General features: G+C 43.3%; 1 protein-coding gene across 4 annotated transcripts in view; it reads left to right on the top strand.

Annotated features, from left to right (window-relative positions):
* The window catches only part of RUNX1 (RUNX family transcription factor 1), a 264,620-nt gene that overhangs the window by 217,405 nt on the left and 34,837 nt on the right, over positions 1-12,378 (top strand). For 3 of the 4 annotated variants that reach the window (XM_030915785.1, XM_010358872.2, XM_030915784.1), the window contains one exon: positions 447-638. The exons of the other annotated variant lie outside the window; for it this stretch is intronic. In XM_030915785.1, coding sequence (XP_030771645.1) covers positions 447-638 — 192 coding nt within the window. The remainder of the gene's footprint in view (positions 1-446; positions 639-12,378) is intronic. 4 annotated transcript variants of the gene reach the window in all.

Below are 12,378 nucleotides of genomic sequence, written 5' to 3'. Positions count from 1 at the left end.
GTTCTGATGCCCCTGGGAGGCCACCTTTCCTGGCTGCCATAGCATAGCCCCTGGCATGTGGCCATGTGTCCACAATTAATGCACCTCTTTTCCTCCTGGCATCACCACCACCACCAAGTTCTGTATCCCACTGAGTTGTGCCCGTTGGAAGTGGGTGTAGAGGGTTGGGGAGGGTGATGAGGCCCAGACTGGGGGAGCACTCTCTGGCCAGGGCAGTGAAAGGGGGCCCATTCTGCTGAGAGGACAGTGGCCCCAAATTCCCACTGGCGGCTAGCCCAATGGGCAAATCTCTACCAAGTCTATGTTGGGGTGAGGGGAGAGAGGGGAAAGATAAGAAAAGCCCCAATTTTAGGAAATCCACAATACTTTTTCTGATCTCTTCCCTCCCTCCTTTCCTGCTTCCCTTCCCTCTTCCCATCCCCTCCCTTCCCTGCTCCCCACAATAGGACATCGGCAGAAACTAGATGATCAGACCAAGCCCGGGAGCTTGTCCTTTTCCGAGCGGCTCAGTGAACTGGAGCAGCTGCGGCGCACAGCCATGAGGGTCAGCCCACACCACCCAGCCCCCACGCCCAACCCTCGTGCCTCCCTGAACCACTCCACTGCCTTTAACCCTCAGCCTCAGAGTCAGATGCAGGGTAAGTACCAGACGGAGCCCACTGCCCACCTCTCCAGCACCTGGGCCACCACCCACAGCCGGGTCCCATGTGCAAACACCCTCCCAGACCCACTGGGGTTTCCCCTTGATGCTCAGAGAAAGGCCTCGAACCAACAGCACCACCTGGGAGCTGTTGGAAATGCAGATTCTTGGGCCTCACCCCAGACCCACTGAGTCAGATCTGCCTTGCAACCAGATCCCCACAAGGAAAAGCACCGCTACAGAGGACACGAGGAGCTCTGGGTATGGATATCCATATTGGATAGATAGCTCTCTTGAATTTTTTAAGAGTTAGCTTTGGCTATGCTATTTTTTTTACCTACCCATTAGACTTGAAGACACACACACACACACACACACACACACACACACACACACACACGTCAAGCAAGGTGAAGATGGGGATGTTTCAAGTTCTCGCTATTGCCAGATTATTTGTGGGTTTTGCATCTAGTGTTTTTATTATTATTATTATTATTATTATTATTATTATTATTAAGAAATAGTAGAAATATATGGATGCCATCACATCAAGGGTGTTATTCGCCTATCAATATAGAATGCAGGTCCCCCTATCCCGTGGGGCTAGCTGGCAATTACTAAAGCACTGTAAGATGCAATAATTGCCTGAGGCCCACTGTGCCCAATTAGATAACACAAGAAGTTCATTTACACTGTAGAACCAGTGACGTCAATGACTGTTTGCTCTGTGATACCGTTTCAGAAATCCAAAAGGCAGACTTTTCTCTGTGCCATGCAGAATGCAGCTGTGTGTGATATGGTTTACAGTAATATTTCTTTCTCAAAGTAGCAGGTTTGTTAAGGAAAAGATAAGCAACACATCTGGGGGAAAGGGCAGGTGGCCAGCAATCGATGTGGGAGCTCCTTGCCCCTCTCGGGCAGCAGGAATTAGCTTCCCCAGGCATTTTCTGTATGTGAGTTGTATTGTGGGATGGACAAGCTTGTGTTCTTTCCTTCCAAAATATGAATTTGATATTTAGTACTTCACTCAGGAGAGCTTGACAGCCCATGCCATGGGTTCTCAAAAGGCAGGCCCACTGTCTCCCATAGAGCTTGACAGCCCATGCCATTCGCTCTCACAGTTAGGTTTCTCGGGGAAGCTCTTTTACTTGACTGGAAAATTTCCAAATCAATCTTCCAAGAAGATACTATGCACACAGCTAAGTGGCCTCTCTGTGGAGTAACCCTTTTGTAAACAAACAGAAACCGAAAGCTTGATGTTTTGGGGGGCTGCCTGTCATCTATAGGTTCATTTAGGTGTATTTAGGAAGAGGATCCATGAAACCATTGGTTTCCTGTTACATGATAATCATTAATAATGACTTCAAATGTGTACATTGATTTTTTTTTTAAATTCCAAAATACAAGCAGCTGTGGTAAATTAAGTCAAATGGTTTGTTAAGTGAGCGAGATGGGCTTGGGGCGAAACAATACTTTGCTTCCAAGGAGGATACAACTCTCAAGGAGATTCTTTCATCTTGCCTTTAAGGTCGTTTAAGCTAATTCTCATCATCTATTCATGTGTAAAATCGAAAGGAAGACTGTTTTCTTAGTCTCTCATTGCCCAACTGGCCATTTATACTACTAGGTTGATTAAAGGATTTGCCTTTTTCTGCTGATATGGGAACAAAAAGTCTTGAGCATTTTTAAAGGCAATGGAAGATTCAGCCCCATGGGGGGAAATTGAAATTGTCACCATTGAGTTGCTCTGTTTGTTTTTTGGTGAAGAGTGAATCTAATCCGATTTCCTTCTTCATCAGATATGCCTCTTTAACAACAACCCAAAAAAATGGGGGCAAGTTGCGCATTGAATTCTCATCCTGACGCTCCTGGGCAAAAGCATTATTGTGGACCGTGTGATGGGCATTCGTCAGCTCTTTGGAGTCCTATATGCTTAGCCGAGTATCAGGTTTAACACTAAGCATCGCCCCTGTTGTTCCTCATGAAAACTTTTTACTTCTGCAACATTTAAGAAATCATAACTCCCTTTTAGAGTTCCCCAGGGACTTGGTTGCTACTCGGAAGAATGTGTGAACTATATTGCTTGTGTTCTTTCCTTCCAAAATATGAATTTGATATTTAGTACTTCACTTGTAAAATTTCAGGAACAACTTTTGAAAAATAAGTATCCAGAATATTTTCATGTGAAACCACTTTTCCTTTTCCTTCTGTTGTTTCTTTCCTATAAGAAAACGCTGTTTTCCACTAATCATGTTTTGAGTAGACCCTTGGGCTCTTTCTCTTGAAATTGGAAAGCTAACAGGCATAATATGCAAGTGTTGTTCAGCCAAGACCTTCAGTTTGTTCTTGACATGTAGGAAAATGCTTATTTTCCAGGCTCAGCCCTGAGGTTTCTATGTTATATTTACAAAGATACTTTAAGAAATACAGCATGTGTTTATGGCTGTCTTTGAAATGGCAGTGGTAGTTTTCAGAAAAATATCCAATTTGTCAGAGTAGTTCTACAGCGGTGCTGTCCAAAAGCATGAATGTTTTTCAGCTTTACAGAAATGTCAGTAACTGGGGGTTTGGAGAGCTTGCTGGGATTTATAGAGAGGCTCAGGAACCCTACCTTGCTAGGACTTTATCGGAAGGGTTATGTCAGCTCCTCTAACTCTGTCAGCAAGAAAATACTGATATAGAATAGCACCAATACTTACCTAGAATCACATGTACTGGAGGGTCACTCAAAATAGACATCTCAAATTATCTGAAGCGTGGTACAGATTGAGAGGGGGCAGGTTGCCATGCCACTAAACTACTGTTTATTTGTTGAGGTCTTAACTATTAAAGGGCTGAGGTTTATTTCAACTTCCTATTTTACTAGGTCTTAAACTTGACTAGAAAGCCATTTTGTCGTGAGTAGACCCTAGGTCTACATGTTTCTCCCAGTCAAGACACCATCATTAACTTCTATGATCCAAGTCTTAGAATTCTTTTTTAATTTATTTCAAAAGATAGAACAGGGCAGATTCTAGAGCTGGTGGTAATGATGCCTGTTCAGTCACAACTCCCACCTAGAGAGGGGTTTGGGCAACCCGAGTGAGTGATTTTAAAATTTCACCCCTGATTGACCAAATATGATGTATCACATTTAAGGTGTCGTAATTTCCTCCTTTCTGGGAATATGAGGATGGAGTAATAGATGCTGGTACAGAAAACTGAAACCTAGATAAACTAGGAAGCCCATTTTGGTGTTCTTCTGCATGCTGGTTGTCATAAATATGTAGGAGGAAGGTTTAACTCTATTTTTTTTTTTTTTTTTTTTTTGAGACGGAGTCTCCCTCTGTCGCCCAGGCTGGAGTGCAGTGGCGCCATCTCCACTCACTCAGGCTCTACCTCCCAGGTTCACGCCATTCTCCTGCCTCAGCCTCCCATGTAGCTGGGGCTACAGGCGCCCGCCAACGCGCCTGGCTAATTTTTGTATTTTCAGTAGAGACGGGGTTTCACCGTGTTAGCCAGGATGGTCTCGATCTCCTGACCTCGTGATTCGCCCATCTCAGCCTCCCAAAGTGCTGGGATTACAGGCGTGAGTCACCGCACCCGGCCAAGGTTTAACTTTTTAACTGGGCCAGTTGTGAGCTATTTTGACATGGGTCAGACGTTTGTATATATCATTCCATTCCCTCAACAATCCTATGGTATGGTTTATAGACAGAGAATTTGAAATTCAGAGGTTAAAAATTGCCCAGTATCTCAAAGATTGTAAGTGATGAACTTGGACGCAAACCCAGACCTTCCTTGCTACAGAGCCAGTGCAAGTGGGGAGGCCGTTCCCTGGGCATGCACTCTTGGGTCAAGGATTGATTTACTACAGGGCTGACCAGTGTCGAGAAGAATCTCAGTCACCAAAGGAGGGATGGAAGAAGTGTTGGGCTATCCACTCACTTGGTATTCCTGTATTGAACGTGTTCTATTATAATTAGATGTTGATAATAAGAAGAAGAATTTTGGGGCCAGGCTGTGTGGTGGACACCTTAATAAACTGTCTCCTTTGGTACATGTGCATTCATTTGTAAAGTCTGGGAGAAAAGAAAACTCAGAAGAGTGCATCTCTAAATAGGAGTGAAAGAGGGTATACAAGCAGGGAGAAGGCTTACCAGCCCCTCTGTTTACTTTACTGGGGCCATTGCCTCCCTACTTTTGAAGTTCATTGGGACCAAGCGCTTATCATCCAAACCCAGTCAACATCTGATCCACTTTTATGAGTGTGCCTGCCTCACTTTGAGAGTTCCATATGGCCAAGAGAGACCCCTGACCTCTCAAATCATCTCCTGATTTTTAGTATTCCAAGTAACTTTTGTCTTGCTAATGATTTTCCCCAAAAATTAAAGTTACTTAGGAAGGTCTATATTCTGGTGCTGCTGTCTGCAAAACTCTGAGATACTGAAACGACTCTTTCTCAGTTGTATGGAGTTATTTAAGTCCATCTGATTCTCTCTTTATCATCTGGATAGACAAAAGGAAGAAAACCTTTCCACCTTCCTGTAAGAGAAGGAGATAAATCCTGTTTCCCTGCCTTGGAGGTAAAATATTCAACTGCATTGCATTGCTTTCCTTTCTCTCTCTCTCTCTCTCCTTCCCTCTCTTCCTTATTCTTCTAGCAACTTGAAGTTTAAAAACAAAGGGGGTAGGGGCTTTTTTATTACCTTGGAAGTGGAGGCTACAATCAAACACTAGAAATCCTCATATGTAAATCTATAAATGGTCATTTAATGGTTATACAAAGCAACATATTCAGTGTGAGAAATTAATTTATATGATAGGCTATAAACATGAAAGGTGAATGATTTTATTTAAAAATAACTTTTAACAAGGTGTAGTAGGGTGTAAGAGCCTTTCCAGGTCTACAGCATTAAAATCTTACCCTGAAAACAAGCCTGAATCAGGTGTTCACAGGAATAAATAAAAATCATTAAAGGAAAGAAGGGAGAGAGAGAGGAAATGAAAACCAGTGGGATGACTGCAGAGATTCACTGCAGGGCTTGATCTTAATGATAAAATATTTCTTCTGTACACTGCATATGTTCTGAACTTTCTCCTTATGCTTGTAAATATGCAGGCCAGCACACCCATGCACTGAAAGGTTTCATTTGGAAGAATAATAGTTTCAGCAAAGATGTAGTTGGAGCATGTCTTTGATATTGATGGCTACATATCAGAAGGCTTGAGCTGGGAATCTAATAGCCAAGAAAGATAGCAGACCATAGTGGCTAAGAAAGAATGAGGGCTCAGCAGGCAGACTGCCTTCGTTTCTACCACATTCACTACAGGACTTTTGGCAAGTCACTTAACCTTTTAAAGCCTTAGTTTTCCTATCTGCAAAAGGGGAGTAATACTTATGCTAGCAAAATCCTAGGACCGTTGTGAAACATAAAGCAGTGGACATTAGAGCCAGCCCATGGTTAACATGCAAAAACTGTTAGCTGTTATGATCAACATCAATAATATCAAGTTGCCTTAGTCTTATATATTATAGACTGAGTAATATATAAAGAAAAGAAGTTTATTCGGCTTACAGTTATGGAGGCTGGGAAGTCCAAGAGTACAGTGCCATCATCTGCTGAGAGTCATCCCATGGCAGATAGGTGGAAGGGCAAGAGAGCATCTGTGAGAGAGCTTGCTTTTATAACAAAGCCACCTCCATGATAACTAACTTACTCCCTCAATGGTAGCATTAATTCATTTGTGAGGATGGAGCCCTTATGACTCAATCACCTCCCAAAGGCCCCACCTCTCAACATTGCCAGGATGGCAACCGAGTTTCCAACATATGATCTTTTGAGAAGACACATTGAAATCATAGCATTCCACCTCTGACCTCCCCAAATTCATGTGCTTCTCATTTTAAAAAGACATTTATTCCATCCCAGTGGTCCCCAAAGTCTTAACTCTTTCCAGCATTAACTCAAAAGTTGAAAGTCCAAAGTCTTGTCTAAACCAGATATGGGTGAGATGCAAGGAAAAATTTAAAGCACATTCCATTAACTCTGAGGCTGTGAAATGAAAACAAGTTTTCTACAATACTTGCAAAATGTAATGATGGGACAGACACAAGGTAGAAATTCCCACTCCAAAAGAGAGACATAGGCAAGAAAATAGGGGTAACTGGTCCCAAAGAAGTTCAAAATCCAACAGGGTAAACAATATTAAGTCTTAAAACTGGAGAATAATCTCCTTTGACTACATGTTCTGCCTTCTGGATACAATGGGGCTAAGGCTAGGCCCCCAAGGACTTGGGCAGCCCTGCCCCTACAGTTTTGCTGGGCTCAGCCCAAACTTCACCTCTCTCAAGCTGAAGTCTTATGTCTACAGCATTACCAGGCTGGAGTTGTACACTGGTGGCTCTACAGTTCTGGGTTCTCAGGGACAGCCCCAATTCTGTGTTTCCATTAGGCATAGCGTTAGTGGGCACTCTATGTGGCAGCTTCAACCCCACATTTCTGTTCAACATTGCCCTGGTAGGTACTGTCTGCAGTGGTATTCCCCTGTGGTAAGTCTTGGCCTGAGCTTCTAGGCAGTCTGTGGCATCCTTCGTAATCCAGTTGGAGGAAGCCATGCTTCCACAGTATGTATTCTGCATGCCTACAGAATTAGCACCACACAGAGACCATCAAGGCATACTATTTGTGCCCTTCAGAATGGCAGCCTAGGCTACACCTAGGCGCACTGAAGCCACAGCTGGGGTGACCAAGGTGTGCTGCACCAGGATGCAGGAAGCAGAGACTAGAGGCAGCCCTGGGCAGTGAGCCCATGAAGGGTGCCCCAGGCCTGTCCCCTAAAATCATTCTACCCTCCTAGAGCTCTGGGCTTATGATGGGAGGAGCAACCTCAAAGATCTCTGAAATGCTTTTGGGGGTCTTTCTCCCATTGTTTTGATTGAGTAGAATCTGGCTTCCTCACATTCAAACTCATCTCTTTGGCAAATGGTTGCTTGGCCATACCCTTAGTACTCTCTCCCAAATACACTTTCACTCTTTATGTGGCCAGGCTGCGAATCTTCCAAATCTTTCCATTCTGCTTCTCTTTTAATTGCAAATTTCATCTTTAAGTCATTCTTTTGCTATCACATCTCACTATATGTAGTTAAAAGTAGCCACACAGCAGCCTCAATGCTTTGCTGCTTAGGTATTTCTTCCACAAATATCCTAGTTCATCCCTCTTAAGTTCTGCATTACATTAAGTCCTAGGACACAGACACAATTTCACCCAGCTCTTTGCAACCTTATATGTTATAAATATGGCCTTTACTCCAGTTTCCAATACCTTGTTCCTCATTTCTATCTGCAGCCTCATCAGAATGGCCTTTACCAGCATTCTACCAGCACTCTGGTCACAGACACTTAAGTAATCTCTACGAAGATTTGGACTTCCCCTAGTTCTGAGGTCTTTCAGACCCCTCACCAGAATTGCCCCTAATGGCAGAACCGTTCTTGGCAATGCAGGCTTTTTCTAGCCTGCACCTCCAAACCTGTTCAGCCTTCACAGTTATGCAGTTCCAAAGCCACTTACACACTTTCAGGTGTTTGTTGTAGTAACAACCCCACTTCTTGGTACCAACTTTCTTAGTTCTTTTGTTAAAACAAATGCCTGAGACTGGGTAATTTATAAAGAAAAGAAATTTAATTCACAGCCAGGCACAGTGGCTCATGCTTGTAATCCCAGCACTTTGGGAGGCCAAGGCAGGCAGATCACTTGAGGTCAGGAGTTCAAGACTAGGCTGGCCAACATGATGAAACCCCCATCTCTACTAAAAATAAAAATAAAAAAAATTAGCTGGGCATGGTGGCACATACCTGAGTCCTAGCTACTCGGGAGGCTGAGGCAGGAGAATCACTTGAGCCGGGGAGGTGGAGGTTGCAGTGAGCTGAGATCATGCTGCTGCACTCCAGCCTGGGTGACAGAGTGAGACTCTGTCTCAAAAAAATGAAAAAGAAAAGAAAAGAAATTTATTTCATACAGTTCTGGAGGCTGGGAAGTCCAAGAACATGGTGCTGGCATCTGGTGGGGTCCTTGCTGCATTAACCCATGGCAGAAAGCAAGGGGCACAAGAAAGCATATGCAAGAGAGAGCTTGTTTTTATAACAAAGGCACTTCAGCAATAACCCACTCATATGATGATGGCATTAATCCATTTATGAGGGTAGAATCCTCATGACCCATTTGCTCCCTACAAAGGCCCCATCACTCAACACCACCACAGTGGGATCCAAGTTTCCAACATATGAACTTTTGAGGGACACAGTCAAACCACAGCACAAGTATATTAGTTTCCTGTGGCTGTTTTAACAAATAACCACAAACTTGGTGGCTTAAAACAACAGAAATGTATTCTCTCTTAGTTCTGGAGGCCAGAAGTCCAAAATCAAAGTGTTGGCAAGACCATACTTTCTCTGAAGCCTCTAGGGGAGGATACTTCCTTGTCTCTTCCAGCCATTGGTGGCATTCCTTGGCTTGTGACTATATCAGACTGTATCATTCCAACCTCTTCTTCCCTTTTTATATGACCTCCTTTGTGTCATCTCCTTTTTGTCTCTCATAAGGATGCATGTTACTATATTTAGACACACTCAGGTAATTCATGATGTACTCAAGATCCTTCACTTAATTATAGCTTCAAAGGCCCTTTTCCAAATAAGGTCACATTCACAGTTCTGGGGGTCAGGAAGTGGACATATCTTTTCTGGAGCCACCATTCAAACGCTGTATCTTTGTACAAAAGATAGGGGACATCAGACCATTGACCAGGCACAGCAGGTGAGTCCAGAGATGACTCTCCCAAGTTTATCCCCCAGAACAAACATGGTAGACAGGTTAATGTGAACTGAACATCTCATCCACAGATGCCCCAATCGTGTTACTATAACCTCAGTCCATCATTTGTTTGAACCCAAAATCATAGTACTTTTATTTCCCAGCCAGAAAAATGTATGATTGTTTTTAGATGAGATCAGATATGTCTTAATATTTTCTAGAGCACCTATGCTGATGGAACCAGAGGTCCTGACAGTGATAGAGAAAAAGCTGTCTTCCCTGTGTCCAGGGAGCAGTGCCAGATGGGAAAACAGGAGGCACAGATGCCTCTTGCCCTAGCCTCCAAAAACTCATGACAGCTTAGATGGTAGGAACAGAAGATGACATGATGACCAAAGCCAGACAGTTGGGATGGACTCAAGAATTTGACCACCCAAAGTCAGGCATGTCACTGTTGTTTTGAAGCAAGCTGCCTTTTAAAAAAGCGACTTTATGGCCAGGCATTGTTGACTACACACCCATTTCAAAAGGATGGTGATTTACAAATCACCTGAAGATAGCCTTTCAAATTTGGACATTTAAAGAAGAAACTTTTACTGTAGTCATGAAGTAGTATCAAAGTTTACCAAAAGTTTGTATTGAGAGGAAGAACAAACAATATACGCTAATCTGAAAAACAGCTCTACTTAGAAAGCTACTTTTTGTATTCTTAGAAAGCTACTGCTTGGGTTTTCTTATTAGGCATGGTTCTCCAGAGTGAGTTGGTTTTACTCATCTGCATGATTTTTTCTTGCCTTATGGAACAGAAATTCAGACCCACTCGCATTCAGTTATTTTAGGGCTCTTTAAAATCCAGTATTTGTGATTTAAATGATGTGGAGGGATTTTCATTACCTCTGTCTTTGCTTATTTCCCTCTGGCCCTTAGAACACCCCACCCCGACTTTTTGGGAAATTGACGGAGGCAGAGGGTTTCACCTGCCTCAGTTGTCACCAGCCCTGTTACATTCCTCCTTCTAAGACTTAGCCTAACAGGGACCTTCTCATTATTGAACAATTGCCTTCAAAGCAGTAGAACAGCCCAATTGTTATGGAGATTAAAGATACTGATTGCAAAACTCCTGTAAATAAAATCTTCACTGACAAACCCAGTTTCTTTTCATAGACTTTTCTTCCGTAATCTCTTTCTGGCAGAACATCTCATGTTTTGATGTTAGAGATTCAGTTACCAACCACAGTAAATAAAGCAAAATAATAATAGAAAAATAGTATAGAACTCGCCCTAAAAACAAACATTGGCCAACCGTGTTTATTTTTTGTCTCTCTGTGCACTCCTGAGAATTGATAGGGGAAGAATATACCACCTCTTATTCAGGTTATTTCTGATTAGCAAGCTATGGAAAGTCTTCAGGTTGAGTTTTAGCCAGTTCACGCTCCCCTAAATGGCATGGGATATACCATTTTCTGTTTTAAGAGAAACCAGAACAATGGCGCTAAATGCTTGACTGAAGGTTTGACTAAATGTCGACTGAATCATGGGTAGGAAAGATTGAGCAGAAAAGACAGCCACTGCCTCCAGACACAGGATGCCACAATTCTGGGCGCCATCATTATTCCATATGACCTTAGGGTCATGTTTAGGGTTTAGCAGTTTCTCAATAGGGTTTCAAGATTTTGAAAAGTGTCTTCCAATTCTGATCTCCATAGATCCTATTATGGGAATTAACCTTTTTGGAAGGGGATTCTTGTTCTTAAAGATGAAATTCCCTACTTTCTTTCCTGGAGGGAATCAGTATGGGCAGAGGGAAGAGGAGATGGTGATCCTGACCTGTGAGTCTCATGTCACCTAACACCTATGGGATGGCATGAAGCTTGAGCTTTAAAACACACCAGGGGCTGGGCATGGTGGCTCACGCCTGTAATCCCAGCATTCTGGGAGACCGAGGTGGGTGGATCACCTGAGGTCAGGAGTTCAAGACCAGCCTGGCCAACATGGCAAAACCCATCTCTACTAAAAATACAAAAATTAGCTGGGTGTGGTAACGGGCACCTGTAATCCCAGCTACTTGGGAGGTTGAGGCAGGAGAATCGCTTGAACCTGGGAGGCGGAGGTTGCAGTGAGCCGAGATCGGGCCATTGTACTCTAGCCTGGGTGACAAGAGTGAAACTTCATCTGGAAAAAAAAAAAAAAACCCACCAGGAATGGAAATGGTGCTTAATTCCTCAACTATCTTGGTTCTTCCACCCAATCTGAACTGCGTCACTGAATCTGAGCCTTTGTAAGTCAACATCGTCAGTTCTGTTTAATAAGACTTGGGCCACTGTAGTGTCCAGCTCAGTCCTCGTGGAAGTATGGAGGACATGTGAGATCCTGCAGTTGGTGTCAGTTAGGGAAGATCTGTGAGTCAAGCCTCAAGGCCCTCGCTGAGTCAGTGCTAACTTCAGTATCAGGAGCTCACCCATCTGGGACGGTGAAGTCCCCCAGCCCTGTAAATTTCCAGTTCCTGCTATGGATGATGTCCTCTTTACCTTACGGCTTTGTGTGTTCAACCTGAGTCATTCCAAAGCCAGATCTAAGACCCAGAGAGCTTATGCTGTGCCAGTTCCTCTTTATATCACTGGAAGGACTACATATGTACACTTGCTTTGGGATTTTTTTAAAGAACATCTCAAGATAAAAAAGGAGGAAGAAATAATGTGACTAGGGATTGCACTTCCTGGAGTTGCAGGTCATATGAGGGAAGCGAACATGGTGGTTTGATTCAGTCTCGTGGGATTATTACACTGTTGTGGCCACTCTCACTCCATTAGTGCATCTCTCTGCACATATCAGATGGCAGATTATATAATGATAAAGTTATTAAAATATCTGTAAAAGTCAGCACAAGCTCAAGGGCTCGACTTGGCCTTTCTGCCCATTAAGTGGTTTATTTAGCTCTCTCATCT

This window comes from Rhinopithecus roxellana, chromosome 13 (genome assembly GCF_007565055.1).
Source record: "Rhinopithecus roxellana isolate Shanxi Qingling chromosome 13, ASM756505v1, whole genome shotgun sequence".
In the NCBI taxonomy this organism is placed as follows: Eukaryota; Metazoa; Chordata; class Mammalia; order Primates; family Cercopithecidae; genus Rhinopithecus; species Rhinopithecus roxellana.
Note: the sequence above shows the minus strand (reverse complement) of the source record. Positions and strands in the feature narration are given on the sequence as shown.